This window comes from Buteo buteo, chromosome 1, assembly GCF_964188355.1.
Source record: "Buteo buteo chromosome 1, bButBut1.hap1.1, whole genome shotgun sequence".
NCBI classification, from domain to species: Eukaryota; Metazoa; Chordata; class Aves; order Accipitriformes; family Accipitridae; genus Buteo; species Buteo buteo.
The window spans coordinates 10,849,943-10,875,737 of record NC_134171.1 but is presented as its reverse complement, the minus strand read 5'-3'; the positions used below and the strand labels follow the sequence as shown (position 1 = coordinate 10,875,737).

Genomic DNA, 25,795 nt, shown 5'->3' with positions numbered 1-25,795 from the left:
AAGTTTCTGAAATAAGGTGCATAGACCCTGCATGAAAAGCCTTCTCCAGGGATTGCAGAGGGGCCCTAAGCACTTCTGCAAACCCATTTCAGCTCTCAACTTACCTTCTCTAAACAGGAATTTTGGGATTCAGACTGCTCAGTTCACTTGGAAGGGTTGGCAACTAAGGACAGAAATAGTGGCACTTTTTCACCCCACAAAACAACCTCATGGTTTAAACATCATAAAACAGGAGAACGGTGACAGAGTTCTACTCAACCGAGAAAATCCAAATATTTTGAAGGAGAGTGTGAAGACATTATAAGTAAGAGCTGGAGGTTCCTATCTAAGCTGCTGCAATGAACTAGAAAGAAGCACAAGGTTTAAATAACAGGCATAAATAACAGCAAGTTAGAATAGCAAAGGACTTCAGATGATTTAAGGTGGATTAAGGATTCTCATTGCAGAACATGCTAAACAAACACTTGTCAGACATACACAGAGAAGTACATCCTAACCTCAGGGCAGAGGCTTGAGCTAGACAATCCCTTCAGCCCTGTTTTTCCTACAGTACTTTGATTTATAGTACCAGAAGGATAATCAAGATAATGACGAGCTCTTCAGCTCACCATTCTGTGAAGGAAAGTGCTGTCTTTTGGTTCCACCTCTCAACACTAAATGTGCATCTCATTCAAAAATTCAAAACACATAAGCAGCTCCTGAAAAAAAGACCTACATACATATCTCTGAAATTGCATCCACTAGATCATGCTACAGAATTTCATAACCATTGATGAGAAACTCTGTGTAGGTCCCATGAGAACTTCTTAGACCAAACGTACTAAAGCCAGGTGCCTCCAGAATCCAGCAGTCTCAGAAATCAGGAAATCTGAATCACATTTTTGAACCTCTATCCTGTCATGGTATTTTAAGGTCCATAATAACCAGAAATGCAGTCTATTATACTTAAGAGCAGGCATTCCCACATCATAGAACTCCAGAGAATCCCTTACCTTGGTCTCTAGTACAAAGCTATGATAACAATGGGAACACTTTCCTCCTACAAATGCAAGCAATCTAGTTCAGTCTCTCTCTAATCAATCTTTACAAAGTTATTTATAACAAAGGCAACCAAATCATTTAAACCAGAATTAAATGATTCACCCCAACTTGGTTTTTTCCATCTAGTAATACAATTCAGAATTGTTGCCGCATTTATGAACTTGCCATTAGAATTAGACACATTTCTCTGAAGTTGCTGAGTCTGTTGCTCAGCATATGTAACTAACAGTAGAAAGATAATATCTTCACCCACATTCACTACCAATAAACTGAAAAATATTTAAACAATTGATCCTGACTCTAACTCCATTTCTTGCTACAGAACTGAGACATTCAAGAGCAAAAATATTGTACAGAACATGCGGGCACCTGTAGTGCTGGAAGAAGTGGGTTTGCATTTGTACAGTGTATTTGAATGAAAATACAATACAGTTCTTTCTGTGATAAAAAAGAAATGCGTTTATGAGTAGGTAGACTGCTACACTAGCAAACATTATAACTGTGTATTGGCTCATTGTACAATCATTCATGCTAGTAGAGGTATCTTGCCATGTACATGCGCAAGACTGGTTTTGAAAGTAGTTACCTCAAATTAGTGTGCCCTTATGTTATCCTCAACAATGGATTAAAAGATCATAATAGAGAACACAGAAAAGTTCTAATGGTTTTCCTTTAGTTCAACAGAACTGTTTGAATGACTGGTCAGCACCCAGGGATCTTCAGTTAATGGCTTGGATTAAAGATGGTGGAAACAAAACATTCAAAGGCTACAGTGTTATTTTGAAAGCTTTGAAATGCCAAGTTCAATTATACTTGAAATGTTCACATATATTTAAAAACAATACTTTAAAATGAAATATCTGAGGACAATAAAAATGTGACGAGACAGAGACAACATAGGTTTCTTTTGTATTGTGAAAAGTATTGAAGAATAAAGTTCTATATGTATATAATGAGATCATTTGAGAGATGAAACCCCACAAAGATAGCTAAAAACTTCAGTCATTGGCTTTAGATGCTGCATTTGCCTAAAGCATTTATACTTACTCCAGGAAGTATTTGGTTCTTTTGTTAAACAATATTTTCCCAGTGTACCAGACATGAAAACCCACCCACCCAAATTTCTTCAGTCTTGTATATTCCCTTTCTGTTGATCTAAAAATCTGTCCTGTGTTTCTACATTTCCAATTTGCTTAATGATAGGTGTTATCAAAACAGCTAACTCCTTCATCTGCATGAATAGTCTGAGATTAAGTTTTTGTCAGATATTGTTTGCATCCACAATGAATTTGCCACTGAAATTAATGCAGAAATAATATTGTGCCCACCACATGCAGCTATAGTCCCCAGTTGCCCTGTATTTACACACACTTTAATCATAAGCGCTCTGGTTTCCTTGGGTTGACTAGAGGATTAGAAACCTGAGTACCAGAAGGAAAGATAAAATTAATGATCCAATTTGTGTTTCTACTTACACCTCTATAAATCAAGAGTAATTCCACTGACTCGAGTGGAATAACTAGGAACAAGATCTGCTAAATTCTTCTGGATTGTCTCCTGCTAAGACAGACAAAAGAATAAAGTTACTTATAACCTTCTCCAGAGACACCTCCTGATCCTAGGTATCTTACTGGATTTGTTCACACAAGTATCAATCAGCTATACTTCTTTACGTATTTGCCAAGGTTTTTAAAAGTAATAAAGAAAACCAAGCACAAAGAGCTGTTCTACGTCTATTGGAAGTGGGCAACCTGAGAAATTTAATGGATCTACTGAATTATCAGGTAAAGAATTTAAGGAATATGAAGATGTTTAAGATACTAAACAACTTCTTTGCACAGATCTTTCCAAGGACTAAGATGGAAACAGTACACAAAACCAAGTGCTTATGAAATGTTATCTTTGAAATAAAATGATGGTGAAAAGGTGCCAGATCAGTTTAGCTACGTTAGAGAACTCCAGATAACTAACACATTCTACTGATAGGTAGATTTACAATGCAAAGATGGTCAGCGTGTTACCTTTGCCTAAATAATCTTTCCAGGCCAGATACTCAGCTTCCTCCCTTTACTCATTTTGTTGGTCGATCAGTAGTTCCACTGACATGACAGAAGCATCTCCAGGTTGTCTCTGATAAGGATCCATTCCTGTGGTTTTGTGTTATTTAGAAAACTGGGTATACACACTGAACATATAAATTAAGTTTCCCCTTGGTGTTAATATATCCTAAAAGAACACTTTCTTGACGTTCTTTGACTACCTAAGTAGAAAAGGCACTAAACAACTTCATATGGAAACTGACTTTAAACCTCTTTAGATTACAAAAGGAAGGGAAAACCAAATATATTAATCTTTGCAAACAAAGATACTACAGATTACAATGTATTTCATAACTGTCAGTCATGAATTGCAGCAGCAAAACCAACCACGAACAGGACACCTCTTAATATAGTTTTTAGTTCTGCTTCCATAAATCACAATTTGAGACTTAAACATTGTTCTTTAACAAAAGAAATAACTAAATGGCTCCTACCTGGTATAGCTGGTAAGACTCCAGACTGTAAAATTGCTGTTCCCTAAAGAAAACAGAAAATTTTAGAATAAAAAAATCTTTACAAGAAATAGAAACTTCACAAAATATAGGAAGAATGGCAGAGAAATCACTTCACCATCACAAGAGTTTAACAAGCGGTTTTAAAATCCAGAACAGACACAAAGGTGGCCAGACCTGAAGGTGTTCAAAACGTGTAAGTTGCAAAACCTTCGTGTACCTTAGAGTGAAGGCTAGCTAACTAACTTGGCTTTGGATGCTTTGCAACAACTGTAGCAGGCACAGTGAAACTTAGCACTGTTGAATCAGTCCTGAATTAAACAGCAAAAAGCAAGAAAATTTTATAGTCAGAGGAAGATGATATCAAGTTGGAGTAACAGGTTTAACAGACATAAATTAAGGCCATGCCTATATTCGCTTAAAATGGTAGGTGCTGCAAGCAGACTGAAGCCTGGTGTGCTTCTGACTCAGCTCCATAAAACCAACCCAGAGCTTAAACTGACTTCAGACTGCCTACAAATCCCACCTGTGACATCAGGATCTGTCTAGAAAAGCTTTTTTGGCCATCTCAGATGTTTCACATTGTTTGTACCGTGGTGGTACAATGGCAGCTGGGGCACATCAAAGCAGTCAGGCAAAGAGTACCAGTGCCCATTCACACTTAAGAGTAAGCATGTTCCAAAACATGCTTGCAGGCCAGGTTTCTCCCCAGCTATACTATCTCTGTCATTTAAAGCTGATCTGGAGGACACTCTGGCGCTTCCATCTCCAGATGGTACCAAGGCTGCTCCTGCACAACGCCATCAAGGTAGGCTGAGAAGTCAGTCCAGTCTGTGCTACTGACCACCACTCTGTCAAAGAGATCTTTTATTTCTGTCATCTTGATAAGAAGAAGAATTCATCATCATGATCCATTCTTTTTGATAAATGAACGTGTCTTCTGGACTTTGAAGTGGAAAAAGATTATATACCTATTGGAGCTGGGCAATAACACTGCTCAAAGCAGTAAAATTCCATTTTATATTGACACCTGAGAGTAATTTCCTTCACCTAAATACACAGATTTGTGACCTGTAATAACTGTCCATTTCCTATACATTCTTACAAAGTGGGGGCTTTTTAGACGCACTTAGGACTTTACATATACTTTACATATATCTTCCCTGTATACAGGCACTGTGTTGACTTCCCAAAATTCCTCAACAGAAAACAAAATAGATTATTTACTTATTATCCATGTAGAAGTTCAAGTCATACTAATTCCTGCACAATATTTTCTTAAGGTAAACATATTAAGATATAAAGCTCATTACCTATGCCCATCACAAAAAACTGCCAGAGCTAGCAACTAGATCCAAACTCAGTTAAAGTTAAGTGGAAAGGGTTTCTTTGGATTTGATGCACCTTGCAATGAACCAGAAAAAGATTAGAAAAGATTACATTGATTCTGTTTCTGCCAATATCATATACATTAAAAGAGCTTACTTGGATCAAGTGGGGATGGGTAAGGTTTTTAAAAAAAATTTTAAATACAGTTTTGAAATCTGCAACACAGAACAACTTTCAACACACAACATGTAAGATGTTTCTGCCTGATCCTATTGCAAACATTGAATGTACAGCTTCAGTATTTACTTGAGCTTTTATGCTAGCTATATATTTTAATATATGAGACACTGAATTTGAGCAACTCTTTAGAGTAGAAGGGGAGGAAATCAGAAACATGGCCAAGATTACACTTCTGACAGAGAAAAACCATCCCACAGCATTTCAGAAAAAGAGCATTTTATTAATTTAACCACAGTGGATGTTATTTGTTTCTATAGTTACTGCATGTCACCACAGAAGTTGCTACTTTCATTTGGGGAATATGCAGAAGTATGCACAGATAAAGGGCAGAGGAGTTTGGAGTCCATTACAAGCAGAATTCTGTACATTTAGATAATATTTTTTTCCATTACAGTAGAATTTCTATGATTTTTTTGTCACTTTTATTTATAGCAGACTTGAAAAATGCTGGTTTTCCTGTCCCCAGTAACTTATTAAGGGTTTACTAATACAGAATACCAAAAAATAATTACCCTGACTTTGGTTACATCTGTGGATGTAAAGCAGATTATGCTGCCTCTGAAGGTAGCAACTGCTAGCTTACTTAATGAAATAGAAAGTGGCAGAGTACAGTGTTGAGATGCATGAAAAGCAAATCTTGCTAGTAAGAAAGGATCTCTCAACTTTCTGGCAACTTTCATGCTTTTAAAAACAAAGCTTTTTTTTCTGGTAACTTGTAGGGTATGGGGGGGGAACTGGATGTTACTTAGTTCACAAAGTCAATCAAAAATTGTTTTGGGAGGGGAAAAAAAATTTTCTTTACCTTCCTCACCTTTGCCTCTAGATTAATTAATCTGCACAGCCTTGCTGTCATTCAGGGCATGGGCTTGATGCATGAAACTAGATAGCAAGTTGGAAAAATATTTTTAACTCTCTTTCCATAAATGCATTACACATCAGAATATCCTAAATTATGGCAAAAACATGGTTAGAAATAAAGTATAGAAAGCAGAAAACCTGAAATGAGATTGAAAGCTCTTTGAAAAAAGAACGGCATTTTGGTTCTTTGTTTATACATAATCTCCCTGAGAGGAGTCCTCTTTCATCATTGCAAATGTTACAAACAACAGTAATGCAAAGAAACAAAGAATAAACTGAATATTTTTATAATGATTGGTTTTCTTCTCACCTTATAGCAAAGTTGTTATTTGCAAAATAGCATACAGTCCTACTTGCTAAACAGCTCTGCTCCCCCTGTAAATTCAAGTTATAACTACTTGATTTACTTGCAAATGAAGTTTTACCATTTTTCCCTCCTCTCAGTGTTGCGCAAGTATAGCACTTCTGCAAGAATGAGGATTAAAAAGTTGGCAATGCCAAACTGTTAAAAACATTTCAGTTACAGAAACTTTTTTGTTTTGGTGATGTGCTGCTTAATGCAAGTTAAAATGAATCATTGGGGCTTTCTGACCTCTGAATGTGAGTGAGAATTCAAACCATCATTTGCCTTTTATTGTGCACATCATATATGATGTGGAAATAACTGAAAATTAAAGAGAGACCATTTGTTAACATAGGTACAGTTTGTTCAACAATGGAGTCTTATTTCATGCCTGGAACTCCTCGTCACTCTTATAAAATAAATTCTAAAAAGTTTTTCATAAAAATGTACAAATTAGGTAAGATAAGAAAATTGATAAAGGCTAGACAGATAACATCAAATAAATATACTTTTAAAGTCATTATTAGAAGATTAGTTTATACTTGACAAAGGAAGATGCAAAAAGGCACACAGAAGTTAGATGTGTGAAATTACATCAGATGTGGGACACTGATGAAATATCATTGAAATTTTAGGGAGTATATGAAAGGCACCAAGTAACTAAAAGAATCATATGTGAATAGATAAAAAAGTGAGTCTGAGATAATAACAAAAATAAAACCAGTCTTTTGTTATCAAGTGATTTTTCCAGTCTGTAAGACTGTTGTCTTCATTTCCATTTCAATACAACATATTCTATTATTTCTGCAAATCTGAGGCCTCCTGCTGCAACCCTCTGTAAGGCAGAGACTTCACTAACTTATAACGGCTACCACTAAGGCAACTCAGTAGAAAGAACAGCATCAGAGACTTAAAAGCTATCTTTTTTAATTCTACAAAACTCAGACAAAACATGCTTTTGTCTGTAGAAGAAACTTTTTAAATTATTATGGCATAACGTACAAATGTAAATGCATGGTTTTCAAATGCAAAGTATAATACTTGTCTCAACCTACCACATGATTACACTAAAGAAAAAAAGGGGTAAGTGACCTCACTCAAATAATATGCTTGTGTTATGCCTGCTATGATATTCAGACAATAACCAACAATGCAAGTATCTAAATCCTGCATATCTCATAATATTACTCATAAATATAAGTTAAATATCTTTCTAATGTAGATTCTTTTATCTGTGACCCAAGAGCTGAGTGCTGAAGTATGTGATGCATGGTTGTTAGTTCAAACAACCTCATCACTACAACACCCACAGTAAACGGATATGTACCACTTATATGTCACACATCATGGACTACATGTCCAGGGCTATTTTAACTCTGGTAGTGATCTGGCTGCTGTCAGATGACATTCATTTTTTATGTTCTGCTTCCAAATATCTTGGGTAGGGTTCAATGATAGATGTTAGGAGAACCCACTAGTTTGATATGCTGGATCATTATTCAAAGATCAGCTCTGTTGCCCTAAACAGCTAAACAGAACCTAAGCCTTGGCATTTATTCCTGTGTGTGCAAATAACCATCGTAGTACATAATCCTTTTTACAATCAAAATGAGATTACTTTTTTCCCCTCTCTGTATATTTGGTATATCTTTGTCTTTCTCTCCCTCTTTTTTCTTTTAAAGTTTCATTTTATCTCATTCAAAGTTTCATTCGCTTTAAATTTCATGAAATATAGGATTTACCAGATCAGTTCTCATTTTAAAAAAATTATCAGACACAAATACTGTCCCATATACAGAGCAGTATGCCTACCTTTCTCTTTATACTCAAACCACTTTCCATGGACTACATACCCAATCCTGCTCCGCTTCTGCTAATGGGAGTTTTAGTCTTTGGACACAAGATAAGTCCCAAAGTCCAGATCTTCCAGTATAAGCTCCACAGCAAGGAGCAAAGATACTGTACTGCACAATTTCCTTTTTCTGGAAGAAGTTTTGCCAGATTCATAGTGACAAAAGGCATCACAACTGCTTTGTAAGCTCATCTCTGTGATGTAAAAGGGAGCCGGGAGACTGAGAGTCAGATGGGCAGAAAAGAAAGAAGGAAAAAATTGTCTTAAGGCTAATCCTTCCCATTACTGGCTCTAAGAGTAGGAACTGATAGATAGCTGTTGAATATAAAGCATGTATTTTCAAAGAATCAAAACAATTTTGTTTCATATTTTTTCCTCCTAAAAAGGAGGAAACCACACTTCCAAGAAAAAGTAGATCAGCTTCTGTAGATTGTAATGCTGAGCTGGGCTCCATCATCACTGGCAAGAGGAATGAAATGCCATTTGCCTGATAACTGTCAACATTTCAGACACACCTCATCAGTCACAGCTTATGTAATTCCCTTTGTGTATCTTTAGAAATAAAGCTTTTCTTTCAGCTCATCTAAGTTTGGCAGCTTATTATAGCTCCTTTATTCTGAACCTAGTAAAGGAGTTCTCAGCACAGGAAAGACGTGAGTGTGTTGGAGCAGGTCCAGAGAAAGGCCACGAAGATGATCAGAGAGCTGGAGTACCTCTCCTATGAGGGCAGGCTGAGACAGTTGGGGTCATTCAGCCTGGAGAAGAGAAGACTCCAGGAAGACCTTATTTTAATAACTGAAGGGGGCTTATAAGAAAGATGGGGACAGACTTTTTAGCAGGCCCTGTTGCGATAGGACAAGAGGTAATGGCTTTAAACTAAAAGAAGGTAGATTCAGACTAGATATAAGAAAGAAATTTTTTACAGTGGGGGTGGCAAAACACTGGAACAGGTTGCCCAGAGAGGTGGTAGATGCCCCATCCCTGGAAACATTCAAGGTCAGGTTGGATGGGGCTTTGAGCAACCTGATTTAGTGGAAGATGTCCCTGCTCATTGCAGGGGGGTTGGAATAGATGACCTTCAAAGGTCCCTTCCAACCCAAACTATTCTATGATTCTATGATTTTTAGGTGTCATTTGCTTTAGTCTAAGCACATGTATGAACTTGTGCCCCAGTCTGGGTCCTCAGACTAGAAGAAGAAAGGTTCAACATAATTGAGAGGCTCCCAGATGCTTCTTGTTAGGAAAGAGGAATTCATACTCAACAGTAACAGAAGCAACTATTTGCACTGTGAGATTTTTATTCAGCACATGCCAAAAATGCACTCAAACAGAGAGAATGCAACATTGGTCAGCTGCTTAATTTTCATGGAAAATATGATCTAGATTTTTTTTTTCCTCTCCCTTCCTTTATTTTAAAGCTATTGTGCAGTATCAAGGCCATGCAAAGCATCCAGTTTTTCAATAGAAAACCATCAAAGTCATGACTCAAAATCCAGAGGATGGTCCCTGAAAAGCAGAAACTGTGAAGCAGACTTCTGTAACAATGAACACTCTCATGCCTGCTGTATATAGCTGGTGGCCCTTCATCACAATCCCTCTCACTGCTTCATGCAGTTTGTACGTAGAGGGAGACAGCAGATTAGTTACATTACATAGTTTATTACAACAGTATCTTGAACTGTCAGCAACTTCTCAAAGGAGCAAAGGACCCAATGAGAAATCCTGAATGAAGATTTTGAAATCAGAATCACAAAAATAGAAACGTGTCAATTGCTTTTAGAAAATGGAAAAGAAAAACTCTTGAACATGTCCAAAGTTCTGCAAAGCTCAGTCAGGTATTTCAGCAAAAAGAAACCAGTCCCTAATGAAACTGACAGTTAAGGTACTTTCCTCATGAGGATTAAAGACTATGACTTACTCTTGGAGCAAATCACCAGAAAAGTTTAAAGCTGGAATGCTTAGACTGCGACAGGAGAAAAAAAAGTTTGCAGGAAAGGTCAATAAATAGACACATTGAGCAACCTTTAAAGGTCATCTGCTTTGATGGGCTGTTTCACAGTGCCCAGCAGTCGATGAGGTTCTGAACAAAAGATACAAAATTACTAAACTCTACCATCCTTTGTAGCAACTACTAATTAAACAGAAACTCCTGCCCATGGCATGCTTCAGGTGCAGGGCTCCAATTTCAGCCACAAACTTTGATTACTCAGCTTCATCTGTCGCAAGCCAACTGTCGGCTTACAGAAAGATTGCTGAAGTCAGTTCAGAAACATCTCAGTTTGCTCAGCCAAGCCCAAACATCAGCTATTTTCTGAAGCATGAAGCTGGCGATTTCAGTGGCACTGGCAACCCATGCTGTGTCACATTAAAATATGCCTCCTAAAGCCTGTGGGATAATCACAGCTCAACTCATCTACAAGTTACAGGTATTGTTTAAACAACAAGACATGAGAAAGAATGAAAAGTATTGTTTAGTTCTGGTCCAGATTTGTACCCATCTTCTCTCTCTCTCGGGGTTTTACAGAGGAACTCTTCAGTTGTGATTTTAATATGCTTCTGTTGAGAGGGGCATTCTGCTTCTTGCTGTGGGCTTCCCAGCCACCTGCAGCCATGAGCCATTTGCCACCCAATCCAGAATACAACCATCAGCATCAGAATATGACCATTAGCTCCAAAAATGACACACCTTGCCTTTAGCATGCTCTGAAACTGTCCACTCAAGGGAGAGAAAGAAAAGCTGGGCTGAGTCCTCTGCCACAGCTACCACAAAAGCCAGTATCTGGATCCAGCTGCCGAGCCTCCACCCTGAGACAAAAGCCATCTCCAGCTGCCAGCTAGCAGCAACAGCCCTGAAATTCAGATGGTTGGAGTCTTGGTCGCAATGCTGAAGGGTCAAATTTCAAGCTCTGCTACTGATAATATATGGGCATGGGGAAGGTGACACGGCAAGGCACATGATTTGCTCTTGTCTTTTGCTTTTCAAAAAGAGACCTAGATTTACTACATACCAAAAGGTCACACTAGGAGTGTGCTGAACAACTGAACTGTAATGCAATTACGTGGTCACATACCATTTTTTCCAGGGGACATCTGCCTCATTCACTGCACGAGAGGGACACATGTGTGGGTAAAACCAAGATGGCATGAGCAACTGTAAATCTGTTAATTCCTTAACAGTAAGGGTCTTAACTTTTCAACCTAAATAACATCCTTTTAACATCACATACATATCTCATTATGTACAAAAGTATTTAGACAGAATTCTAGAGAAAACAGCTGTGCAATACCACCTAATGCATATAAAATACCTGGTGTAAACACATCAGTGAAGTTTGTGTGTGTTTCCAGGCACTACTACAAGTCAAGCTTGCATACTTGCTAGACAGAAAACAAAGCCAAGAGCATGTACAGCTGACCCAAAGCAATAACACTCACTCCAAGTAGATGGCAAAGTCTGAAGGCACACAACACCAAACCATCATAAACTGCCCTAACACCAATATCAGCTAGACAGCCTGTGGTTAGAGAAATGCCTGAAACCACAATAACTTAAGAAACATAAATAAAATAAAGACACTCTTCCACCTCCCTCAAACACAGATTTTGGGTTTGCCTTACAATTTTTTAAACTAATTCCATAAGGTTTGAGTTTCTCATGGTCCTTCAAAAAAATTGGTACGATGGTTCCAGATCAAACAAGATTACTAAATACTTCTGTGAATTTGAGAGTCTGTCCTACTTAACCACAGGTAAAAATCAGAAGCACTGGTTTCTATACAGGTAGAAGCACTGCATTATTTCATGGAAGTTTTGTAAGGACAGATACAGTGACAAGCTGCAGAGAGAGATACTGTAGATCTCTATAAGCAACTCAAATGAAAAGGCGGACACTAATGATTATGAATGCTGCTGAACAGATGATCTCATCTAAACTTCCTGACAGACCTCACAGCACAAAGACACAGGAGCATGATCAGAACACATTTCACTCCCAGTTCATGATACAGGAGGACTTTCATAGCAGGAGCCAGGACTAGGCTGAGGGATTCAGCCAGCCAGAAGAAATGGCTAGACCAGACATAGCAAGTTGCCTCTGAGACCAATTTTAATTCAATGTATTTGATAAACATGGACAGACATGCATTGGTGCAGGAGTTAGAAGGCAGGAACAAAAAACAATTCTTCACAAAAAATAAAAACACCATATGCAAATATCATAGAGTATATTCATCAAACTTGACTACTGGGGCACAGCATCTCCTGATTTCAGAGCACAGAAGCCTGAACAAATACATCTGCGAACTGATGCTAGATACATAACAAAATGTATTAACATCAGCCTTCACTGCATCATCTTTCACCAGATGTATCTCATAACAATCATTCTGCCATTCAGGACATGAAAGACTCCTGCCACAACTGCCATTAAAATAAACCATCAAATACACTCAGCTCAGAAATTATAACTTCTTTTTCTCCAACCATGAGGTCTAAGATCCAAGGCAGATAACCCTGATACACTCTAAAGTTCAGCATATCATATATTCTTAGGGTCAAAATAAAGATGGCCAATTCCTCCAGGTAATAATAATCAGCTACATTGTTCCCCCTAACTCCTCATTTGAGCTGTCATGGTTTACAGCAGCAGATCTGTTCTGGAATTTTATGAAAAGGAAAAATTTTTAGTTTAAGCATAAGACGCCCAGCAGATTTTCCGATTCAAGATAGTGTTGTCAACTTTTTAGAGATGTTTTCATAGCAACATTACATTCCCTTTTCCCGTTTTCAGAACCTTGTTCAGCTAGCCTGCTGTTAGTTAAACCACCTCTCTCCTAAGGTACATACAGAAACTCCTGGTGTAATGCTTAAGCAAAAGAGTTCAAACACGCATTTGTCCTGACTGCTGAAGGTTCAGCAGTGCACGCACAGCGTTGCTTTAACCATTCACATTTTCACAGGTGAACACAAGTGCTGTTACTCAGGATACAGCTGAGTAACAGTGTATACAGTAGCTTTAGCTATGCAAAAAGACAGAATGTATTTCTTTTAGAATTGGTAAGGCCTTTATGAATATATAGATGTTTATGAACAATAAAAATCAACGTAGGTTATATATTTGTATTCTTATAGAAAGACAGTAAAATTGCAGGCATCTGTGCCTACAGCTGTATTTTAACATAAAAGAAGATTATTTTAAACTGAATTCAGTTCTGGTAACTGGGCAGAAAACATCTTTCCTATTTACGCCAAAAAATCTTTTTCTTTTTCTTTTACTTTTTCTTTTTCTTTTTCTTTTTCTTTTTCTTTTTCTTTTTCTTTTAATGGAGAATGGCCCTTCTAAAGTCCTATCAAGTCCAATGGAAACAAAGTAATGTACACGAAGTCAAAGAGGCTTCAGTTCCATGTATTCTGGTTTATATTCCATATATTCAAATTTCCAATAGGGGGTAGCATTACACTACTACAAGAATATTTGATATTTAAAATACACTCAGTTTCCCCACATTTGCTAGTCTGAGCTTCCTTGTACAATAGATCTGTTAATTTCCACTCATTCTGCACCAAGAAGGCAGAGACTCCAGCAAAATACCATACCACTGAAAATGAGGCTTAGATGGGGCCCAAACAGGTATGAATAACAGCAGACTTGACTCTACCATGCAGATAATAAGCAGTGTGGTGTTCTCATCTCATTCTTCTTGCTCAGCATGTAAAAGAAACAGGAGAGGCAAAGTGCACATAGACTGGATCCAACACCTCACACGATCCATTCCGTTTATATTTTGAAGTTCACAAGACTAACTGTGCATCTCAGTACTACAGAAATACCTGTGAAATTAGGAGGGCTTGACAAATGGGAGGTGGTGTTCTACATTTTCTTAGAAAAGCACATCCCAGTAGAAACAACAGAGTTCTGCTGCAGTAGGAGCATTAGCCCATTTCAAGATTTTAAAAGTCAATACAAAAGTACTGTTTAGCCGGAAGCTTGGAGAGACTCAAATTAAAAGAACAATCATTAACATATACACATATGCACACACTTACAAAGGGATTCAAATAGCCTTGCTCTCTTGATTAGCAAAGGAGCAATTTATGGCAAATTTACACCAGAAGAGACATGTAAGACAAAAGGTCCAATAATTCATTCATTTCTTGACACTGAGACATTCCTTCTCTGATGAGGAAAGGGGATGAGCTTCAACCAACATGCATAAGAGACATTTTACACTTTTCAGTGAGCAATAGCTCTTACGCCACTGCACTGAGAATTATCCTAACTTATCACAACTGTTCTTGTCAAAAAGTTTCTGATTAACAGAAAATTAATTCCACCAAGTATACAAAAGTGCATAAGTATCCCTTTTACTCAAGTTTTCTGCTTGCAGCAAGATTTAAAATCCAAGTCATCTATCCACGAAGAAAAGGGATTCTTCTTTGCAAATAAAGAGTTTAACTACAACTCTACAGTTACAGTGACAAACAGTAAATAAAGAAGGGCTCAACTGTGAAAATATTTCAAAAGCTGGCAAAGTATAATCTCAGATGTTAAAGACAAATTAAACCTACCTCTACAGATTCTTAGAGATGGAGAAATTTTATGTTAAGCTGTAATTACCATTTTGAAACATTCACCTAGGGACTGCCCTAAGAAAAGTCTTTTCCTCCTTCTACTTCCCCCAAAGAGTGTTGTTCCACAGTGTGAGCTTAGCTTGTGCTTGCACTAAAAATACACTTGGGCCTGTTTTGTAGCCGATGGAGCTATGCCAATTTACATTAGTCTAGTTATTTGATTCCTTCCTTCCAGCCCATTCCACATAAAGACACGAAGAAAAGAATCCTTGTTATAACCTGTGCATCCTGCTCCACACAGAGAGAGAACTAGAGTAGGCTTAATTATGAGTCTATGAAGAATAAAAATGAAAGCCTTGCAATGTGATCTTTGCATTCATTTTCCCTCTTTTTCAACCTCACATTTACAGTTAAGGTTACTCAATTTCTCCCACAAAAAAATTATTAATCAATGATCATTATTAGAAAGAAATGGACAGAACTAGAAGGACAATTAAGGGAGAGAAAGCTCAAAATAGCAATATTAAGACAAGTGTTTTCCTTTATCCCCAGCCCATCACTGAAATTATGGTTTGTCAAAGGTAATGAAACTATAATTAAACTGCACAGCTTCAAAGGATACAGATACTTAACTATGCATGGGGGCTGCTCACAGGCTTCTCCTATATCGGAGAGCACTGCTATGAATTAGTAGGTATAATTATTTCTGTAGTTTTCCAAAGCTTTCTATAGCAGTTATCTCCATAGCACGTGTGTTCTGCTTGACTTTGTGTTTCAAGGAATGAGATGAATTGGCAAACTTAATCTGGAAATGTTTTCCTCATGCTACAGAGGATTCAAGTATACAGTTACTAGCCCTGATATAGCCCACTTAGCACTTCTCCGTCCTTGTAATAAACCAGATCTGGAAAAGGTTTATATTTCCTTAATATTTTCCAGGCTCAAATTTCTTGTACATTCAAAATTGCTTCCAATCAGCATTGAATTAGCAGAGGATTCCACAGAATCCAGACTACTGCAGAGGATGTGGCTAGGGGAGAGGGAACACAGCCAGAGTTCATGTCCTACTGATTCCCAGCTGTTGAAACAGTCATTTCAGTTGATTGACAGCTCGCTGCTGCAGTTTATACTGCGAATAGCCCAATATCCTCATGTGACAAGACTTAGGAGCACAAAGTCAACTTTAAAGCCCCTTTTCCATCTACCCTTTGGACTTGTGTGGGACTGAACTGCTTCAGAGAAAGTCTCGAGGACTGCTTTCTTTCATCTACCCTGCTTTAGGAAAGGAAACATGGAAATAAAAAATAATGCCAAGGAAGACATACAAGCAGAGCTTGTATGCAGTGAAGGGACTTTACTGCAGCCTAGAATCTGTATGTAAGACTGGTATTCACTCACCCCATCCTGGCTGTCATTTATCACATGGATCACATTAACAGTCACTTGTTTTGATTGTTTTGATCTTAACATCCCCATCCCACCCAACTTTTACACACACACAAAACTTATGTGTTCTTACAGACATATTGATGCATCAAACTTCACTGGAGCTGAAGGAGAGGGGATGGAAAAACAACAGTGGCTCCACATAATATTTTTCCCCACACATCTGTCCTACACCCATGGGTTAAATTACTCCCTGAAGCAAATTAGTTTTTCAAGCGACCCTTCAAGATTCAAAATGTTACCGCACTAGCAAGGATTGCCAGAATTCAAGCAAGTCCTTCCCTCCACACTCTCATTTAGGAATAGAACAGAAAAGATGGTGTGCAACTGATAAAAAGTGGGTTAAAGAGCATTTTTTACACTGTAAAAAGATTTGCTGAGTTGGTCAGGTGCAGTAACTTTAAGGTATCATTTTGTCACCTTGGTTCTGACCCAGAAGTCCTACACTTCAAGCTGAGTTTAGCCAGCACCAAGGAAACTCAACGCTAAGTATCTACTTACTTAAGACAGGAAAATTGACTAGCTGAAATATTTAACTGCAGATCCTCAGATAGCTTGAACTGCTCCAGAAATTCCCTGTGGTCATCTGCTCTCACACCTCTTACTGGGGAACTGCTCAGAGTTTTACCTAATCTCTATTCAGGCAAAATCGCTTTTGACCTTAAAAAAAAAAAAAAAAAAGAAAAAAAAAGAAAAGAAAAAAAATTAAAGGAAAAAAAAATCATTGCATCAAAAAGATTTGCAAAATTAGATTTGATGCAATATGCCTCTTCATAAGGATTTAAGAAAAGAATACATGAAGAAAACGTAATACAATTATGTTTTTCTTTTCTTCCTCTGTTGCTACAACTTGGCTTGAATTTCAGCCATATCCTCAAGCGTGTTCTTGATATCTTGCTCCTTTCTAAATGCTAAAAGATTGCTCAACCCTCGGGCTAATCCCATTCTTAGAAAGAACTGATTTTTAACTGCCATGCTTTCAGCTGTAGACTTTCTGAATCCACTGAGTGTAAAGGTTCCTGCATTAATAACATCTTTCCAGTAACTCTGCAGTTCTTGAAAGACACCATTCTTCAGGCTCAATTTCACACACACAAAAAAAATTCTGTTGAAATAATGTATTCAGTGCCACTGCTCTGTGATCTTTCATTAAATAGAAAATGGCTTTGAACTATTTGTTGAAGTTATAAAAACTAGTGATAGAGTTCCCAGCATTTAAAAAAAAAAAACTGTAGAGCAGCTGCTCCATCCTGGCAGGTGGATTTCTTCTTTAGTAACTCTTATTAATGAGTTCCTTTTCTGTCCACAGTTCACATGAAAGGCAAACAACTTTGTCTCTCACTACAGCCTGAAAAACATCACATTTAATACAATCTTTAGCACTTGGATTGAATTGTCCACATCCAAAGTACTGTACAAACACCATCCCATCAGTCCTGACAATAGCCTTGGGAAGTAAACATTATCCAGATACAGATATTACACAACTAGATGGACTGGGGTAAGCTGGTCAGAGCCACAATAATAAAACCATAACACAAAATTCCTAGATCAGTCCAAATCTCAAGCTTCTTACGTCTTTTGCACACACTGGGGTGGGCAATTCCTCTCCTATTTAAAGTGAAACAGTGCCCAAAACACCACCATCTGCACTTTGCCATCACAAATTCCTGCCAGGAGTCTGCAGTAGACAACTAGCTTTATAGCATAACATGCAGGTTTGTAAAATGCATCCAAGGCTAAGCCAGGCAGGGCAAGAACATTGAAGTTTAGTATGGATTCTTTCTGTATTTCCTGAGGTCCAGAGCAATCAACCCCACTCTTCTACTTATGGGGCAGGGATTGAAATCTGCCTCTCTTAGATATCAAAGATCCACCTTATTTCTTTTAACTCACACACAGCCCAATTCTCTTATGAAGCAAGTGTTTTAATTACACTGGTTTCAGTGGCCCTTCTTTTAAAAATGTCAGAGGAAAGCCCCCTGAAGTCTGCAAAAAAGCTTCTGCTGACCTCAGTAGGACATTTTCATCAGGACTGTACAATTGCATGAGAGGTAAATTTGGCAGTGCCATCTACTATGTGGACTTTCAAAGAATTCCCTTTCTTTTCTTCTGTAGACAAGTTCCCTAGCATTTCAGCAGAAGCATTCACAACTATGCATAATAAAGCAATACATAAAATCACAAGGCAACTAAAACAGTCCATCCTGAAAACTGTTTGGCAGGCGTTTCTATACCAGAATGGATTACCCACATTTTCTAACTCTTCTGCCTATGGGAAGTATTCATTCTGTTCTGAACATATAAATATTCTTCAGTGATTCATTCCTCAGATTGGTTTCAGTGTGGGTTTTTTGTGGAGCAGGTAATAAACAATTTTCTATTCAGTGAATTTGTTGCCACACTTGCCATTTTCTTGCTAACAAATGCCAAAATCACATTACCCATATGAAGGTGTTGTTACCATATTATTAAACTTTACTAAGCCAGTATTATAAAAAAAGTATTTGCTCTTTATGAACGAAGTAATACAGCTTGGCATAGGGTTGCACAATTATATTAGAAACAGTAAGAATTTGCCTACATCACAACCTCTACACAACTGATACCTTAAGGCTCTAATCTGATTACAAATCCATATGGGATATTATCAGCCAGACTGAAAGTATTTCCATAGATATCTTGAAGTAATAAGTATATTGGGCATCATGAATTACCAAAACTAATTCCAATCACATGTCTTGTCATGAGTTGTGGACAAGTTTAAGCACAGTTTGTATAATATTGTTGGAACACATTTCATCCTTCTAATTTGCATACTTCCAGTTTTAAGTGGCTCTGTCAAAAATGGTTGGTAGGAAAGGTCACACCCCCACTGAGCATCTATTTTCAGTTCTCTCATCTACTCACAGTGAGCTGCTGTCAACCCTCCAGACATCCCATCCAAATGATTGCTATCCTACTGATACTCGCCAGTTCCTTCTGAACCACGCAATTACTTTGATATCAGTGACTATTAATCAAAACAGAGTATTTTCTGCATAGCATTCTTTAATCCATGATCTTAAAAATATAATGTTAGTAGACATTACAAACATTTTGCAGAAATGCAAGTCAAGGAACTCAGGGGTTTTTAAAGCAACTTTGTTTATGCTCTTCCAGAAAGAGATGAACCACATGGGAATCAAACCTAGGAAACTTAATCCAAGACTGCCACTGGAGTTATTTGCTTCCCTCTGAGTTCAGCTCAATGTAATCCATGCTTTCCTAATCTCTTTTTGTGGTTTCTTTCTCTGCAGGTGAATTCTACTTTCTCCTTTTAGAAAAAGAAGATAGAAAGTGTCTGCTAACACTTTATAGGATTCTGTAGAATTTTTCCAGAAAGAAATGGATTTCTATTTAGAAAAAAAGCTTTCCATTTTCCCATTGTGGCCACGTTCCAAGCGATCTGATCAGTCTCTTTACAACTAGGTCAAAAAAACCCAACCCCCACAAACCCTACATTCCAAAGAGAGTAATTTTTTTCCAGCTTTTATTGTCAGACTCCTCCTCCTTCAAAACATTTTTTTCTCTCTCTTCAGAAAAGCTATTGCTCCCGACAGAGGAAGAAGTAGCTATCAGTTGTAGTAATAATAAAAGCTATTATCCAGCTTGATTGTATTTAGGGGAGGAAGTAGATTTTCCCATTTGTTCATTCTGATGAGTATAAAAGGTCAATACCATGGTTTATCAATATCTTCACTGGTTCTCTGACAGAACAGCAATCCAGCAACACTTCTATTTAGTACAGAAGAATGAATTCCATTGAGCTACGTTGTCTACATTCCCTCATGTAGGAAAGATGCTGTCTTCTCTTGACGTTATTAATGTCATCTCACTTACCAGTGCTTCTGTGGCAGGCACTTCTTTTCCAATTACAGACCACAGGCTATCTATTCCACTTACTGCCTGATCCCAAGAAGTGCCAAGAGCTTAATTCTTATTATTCTGAATTCAGATTAGAACCTTTATTCTTAGCACAAATGCTGTGGGGATTCTTTCATGACAGATGGAGAGTATCTTCTGTATTATTTTTCAGATAAGAGGTAAGGCAGCCTCCTACGGGGCCAAAAGCAAGTCAGATCTGCACAGTTCTGGTATGGTTGGCATGTCTTGTATTTTACTGTGCTATCTCAAATCCAGAGACATACCTATTAAGTGACCTCCTCCAAGCAAAGCTTTGGAAGAGCCATTTCACTTTTATGAGCCCTTACCAGCAACAACAAAGTAAAAGGAAGCTGGGTCTCTTCTTGATTACTTGGGAGTGAAGCCTATTGCCAAGAAGCATTATAATATTGAACAAAATAACAGTGGTAAACTGAGAAGAAAAAAAAAAATCTTCCCCTGTGAACTGCTGATAAGCAACATCTCAACAGTAATGTATGTAAAGTGCCAGATTGCCAAATTATGGTCCAGTCCAGTCACCTCATTTTGTGGTGTTAAATGTTATGGAAGATACACCTCACTGCAGGTTAATGTATCACAGTCAGGACTTAAAGAAAAACAATTGGAATTTAATCTTAAAAGAGAGCACAAATGCAAGTTTTCTAATTCATGCCAAAAGCCAATAATACCCAGAATCAATGGTCATCAAAGCATACAAGACTCACAGACACACTGTCACTCAGGTCAATAATACTGATGACTGACTTCCAGATTCCTCTGAGGTGCAAACTGTTCCTGTTACAGTTTTGAAGGTGTGTGTGTTGCCTAACTGCCCAGAGCTCTGAGATTAGAGCAGAAATATAAGTAGGAACAATGCCGTAGAAGCTTACAAATGCATCCTTCTCAACCGAGAATTTAGACAGCCTGTAGCTTTTCTGAAGGTGGGAGGAAGCATAAAATGTTACAGCGTCACACATCAACACTGTAAAAGAAAAAAAAAAATCTTTGAAAAGAGATGTAAAAGGCGTGTAATTACAAATAATCATGTTCCCATACTTTCAGAGAAAGATGGGAAATAAACACACTACAGGATAAACACATAAGGTGTTCAGTCTCATGGGGAAAGAGGTAATGGCTCCAACAGAAAAAAAAATAGCTACATTAAAGCTGTATATAACGATATACTGTGATTTCTTTAATATCTATTTTAATACTACATTAGAAAAGTACCTGATTAAAAGACAAAAAAATTGAAAACATTCTCAGCTACATAGATGTGACAACGTAATCTGCAGCTGCTATTTCTTGAATGTCACTACACAAGTTTACACCTTATAGACCATCTCTTTTACCACTTTCAAAAGCAGTGTCTACAATGAAAGGAGACACACCAGCTAAATCCAGGGTTAAGGGGGAAGTACAGGATTTGGAAGATAAAGGCTATATTCCCAACCCAGTTACAGGCCGCTCATGACCTTGGTTAAATCAGTCCAGGCGAGACCACAAAACAGACTTCAGTGCAAGATGTTCTTTAGAGTTCAAGCCCCTTCTCTGCCTGAGGACACATTAGCCTTGCTTTTCTCTAGGCTTAGTCTCTCCCTGGTCTACAATGCACAATGGAAACACAGATATTCGTAGTAGCTCTAGGTAGTAGCTCTAGATCTACTCAGAGACTCTGTACTCACAAAAGGCTGCATGTGATTAACAAGCCCTGCAGGGACATGGTGCCGCATGATTAAATAAACTGAGTAAAGTGCCTGCTCAAGGATCACAGTACAGACATGCACATGCCTTCCCTCACAGTTGTAATGCAAAATAAAGCAGTTCCTACAGAACAGACTAAAAGAGGTAAATTTCCCATCAGCTTATCCAAGCAACTCTCCACTTAAACAGAGATCCACATCCCCCCAAGGCAGGTACCAGATCTCCCTATCCTGTGTAGGGAAGGGTTCTTAGCCACTCAGCACTGTGGATCCTGCTACCTGACAAAACCCCTAACCTCTTTTCTGCATTGTGACCACAGCATTCCCGTATTTCCGCTTGCTACAGATATCCTGGGAGATTCAAAGTTTGAGGCATACAGTTACTGTGGTTGCAGGAACTATACAAATACCTCGCAGAGGATTTGGGTAGACCAGCTCCTAATTTGGGACCATTGTCACCAAGGAGGTTTTGGTATTGTTAAATGAGCAACTAAAGTAGATGGCTGAACACCAATACAGAATTGATGATAACACACACACACAAACTGACACTTTCTTTTCTCCTCTATAGTGGCAAATTAACTACCAAAGCAGTAATCAAGACTATATTTCTACATACATAAGAACTCCCACTGACATAAATATGAGTTTAGGCTGAGCTAGACATACATAAAAGTCATTCCTACTAATACGCATATTTCAAGCTGTCAACAGTGATTTGAATAGAAAACTAAGTAGTGTGAAGAGACAGCCATAATCATTCCATATTAATTCAACTTGCAAGAAGAAGGTGGTCAGGGGACAAAAAGCAAACCAAAACTAAAATCAGTACTTGTCAGATGGAAAAGGACAAAAAGAGTTGGAAAATAATTTTATTTTTCAGACTTCTAATAAAATTTACAAACAATGGTGGTGTAAAAAAAAAAAAACCCTATAAAAAAGGTTGACATATTTCTCAAACTATAGCATCAAATGAAGTTACAGAGCAACAAGCATACAGTGAAATTCTATTCATCAAATTAGTATTAGCTAAGTAGCTGAAAATGTAATAAGTAAAGTCTAATAATAAATCTCTACAGCTTACTCAGAAATCCCATAACAATCCAACATTCCAAGCTTAAAATATACTTACAATACACAAAGAATTCATCTCTGCAATCATCTACAGCACTGAAATCACCTAGGCAAAAATTACATAGCAAAGGCACACCTTGTGAAGTTTGCAGTGAAGGACATCTTGAGCACACTACAATAACATACAACAGAAAGCAAAACACCCTGCATGCTTGCTTATTAATCCCCAATGTCTAATATGAAATACAATATAGAAAAAATAGAAGCAATATTTAGTGACTTTCTTCATGCTGGTTCTATTCTTCATCCAGAGTGAAGCAGAAAGGCTTCCTTGCCCTATTTTCTGTTTGAAACTTGGCACTTTCCCACGGTATGTTCTCCCTACGTTCATCACCATCCTTGTCATTAGTGGAGCAGGTGGTTCTTAACCAAGTCAATCCCAATCATGAATGCCACCATGCCTTCCACATATGCATGTCTTCATCCTGCAACCTGTCTCCAACTCTTCACATGCTGAACTCCCAATACACACAGACAACATGTCCAAATCTAACCTTGATTTGCCAAAGTTTACATACAGGGCAGAAAACAAACCAATGCTTATATCCTTTATTACTGCTGTAGACTCTCCTCTACTCAGGTCACTCACTCACTTTAAATAGTAGGCATTTAAAAACCTTCAACACAATTTAATTAACAGCTTAACTTGAAATTGCAAAGGAACTCCAAACACTGGCACACTAAAGCCTTTTGAACATGAATTTGAATAAATGTGAAAACCTGGTGTCTTCATTAATCCATAAATCAACTCCTCCTGGCCCTAACTGCATCTTAAGCATATTCTGTTTAGAGCACAAAGATAAGAATTGTTTTTTAGTTACAGCATATGGATTTGTGCTTTCACCATATTCATCATGAGAAAAGCCAAAGACAGTGTACATTAAATATTGCTAAAATAACTCATCTTGACAGTTTGGGACAATGTATCAAAAGGTTAATTTTTCTTTCAGAAGTAAAAACAAATCCATGAGTCATTCCATTTAATGAGACCTCTTTTCTGACTGCTTACAAATGGGTAGAAAAAAAAAGATAAGATGTGTGTATCTCATGCTTAAACAAGAGTTAGTAAGAGGGCTGCACCAGTGTTTCTCTCGCTAAATTTGTTTAAATATTGACAATCCCTGACATTCTTGCCAACTGATATTTTCAGGGCAACCAGAAACAGCATGAAACCTGACAGCACTTTGCAATAAAAGATGTGGGTGTGTATGTTGTTGGGGTCAACAAGCAATTAAAGAAGTAGTGACATAATTTAGTCTTTAATGGCTTTGAAGATATACAATGGAATACTCATTTTCAGCTTCTTGTCTGCCACAGATATCCACGGAAAACTTTGACAAATTCATGTCTAAACTGACAATTCAGATCACCCAGAAACATTTGGACCATGTGAGCTAACTGTACCTTAAATTCTTTCCTCACTGCCTACAACAAACCCATCTTGGAGCTTTCTGATCCCAAAGCAGAGCTTTTCTAAGAATCAGTTTTGTGCAATTTTCCCAACTTCCCTCTAACTACAGGCGGCAGACACAGGAAGCCGCTGCCTGCACTGCAGAAAGAACAGAAGTGAGAGGCTGAATCTCAGGCCCTTGCATCCAGCCAAGCTTTCAGAATTAGGCTAGAGGGCTAGGAGGGCCTTTGGTGGAGATGGCTGGCAAGGATGGTCTTGGAAGAACACTGATCCTACTGATCAATGTAGACACAACCTTATAAGGCCTGTCACACCAGTGTCTCCCTACCTCCCAAATGATGCAAGTACATGACAAAGTAACGTCCAAAGTGCTGTTACAGAGGCTATAAAAGCACCTCGGGCAGACAACATTTTCTAGTTTTCAGACATGTGAAGGCAGTCAATGATGCCAATGCATGAAACACCTCATGAGAAGAAAATAATCCCTCAAGTTTATAATCTTTTAATTTTTCTTTCATAACTTACTATATGCTCAAGCCCTTTTCATAGCAGTGAATTATGTAATCTCACATGCTCAACTAAAATGTACACACTTCAGTGGCAATATTTAATTCCTCAAACAAAAGTCTCTCTTGCTGAATCCCTACTTCACACATTCCCTAATTTGAGCACTCCCTCTAACCTTCCCAGTTTTTCAAGAGCTCACCAACACAAGCAGCTTTACCTTTTTGTAGTTTAGCAAACACAGTCACAAAAAAAGTCTTTTCCAGAATGGGTAAAAACAGATACATTTTCTTCATGCAATGTACAATTAATGTACAAAGCTTACTGCCATAAAAAGCCAAGAATTTAGCAGGGTTCAAAAAGAACTTATAAGAATATCAAAGTCATAGTTACAGATACTGGCAAATCTGTTTAGAAAGGCCTATGAATCTCCATAACTCAGGTTTTAAGTCTTTATGTGACTGGTGATCAAAAATAATTTTTCCTGCAAATACACTGTCCTGGTAGTAGACCACTAATGAGGTTTTATATACCTCCTCTAAAGTATCTGTCATTGGCCAGTTATAGTACTGGATTATTTGATCTGCTATGGATTGCCATGCTGACTTGACTATCTTCTACTTCCCCAGTGAGAAGTTTTGCAAATCTGGCTTCTTGTGCAAGACATGCTCAAACAACAATGATAAAGAATATAAAAACATCAATAAAATAAAAAGATAAACTGTGGTCACCTTAAGAGCAGCACGTACTATTTGACCTCCCTTCTTTCTTCTTTTGAAATACCAGCAGCACAAGAGATCAATGTCCTTCATGCTAAATTACTGTTATATGACAAATTCATCCCTCTCAGTGCCTGTAAAGCTTCTGTCTCTGTCACTGTAAGCCACTC

At 37.8% G+C, this 25,795-nt stretch overlaps 1 protein-coding gene across 2 annotated transcripts in view; it reads right to left on the bottom strand.

The window, feature by feature from the left end:
- Nucleotides 1-25,795, bottom strand: part of DOK7 (docking protein 7) — a 70,057-nt gene that overhangs the window by 14,461 nt on the left and 29,801 nt on the right. For both annotated transcript variants that reach the window (XM_075022418.1, XM_075022411.1), the window contains one exon: nucleotides 3,575-3,617. In XM_075022418.1, the coding sequence (XP_074878519.1) occupies nucleotides 3,575-3,617 (43 nt within the window). The remainder of the gene's footprint in view (nucleotides 1-3,574; nucleotides 3,618-25,795) is intronic.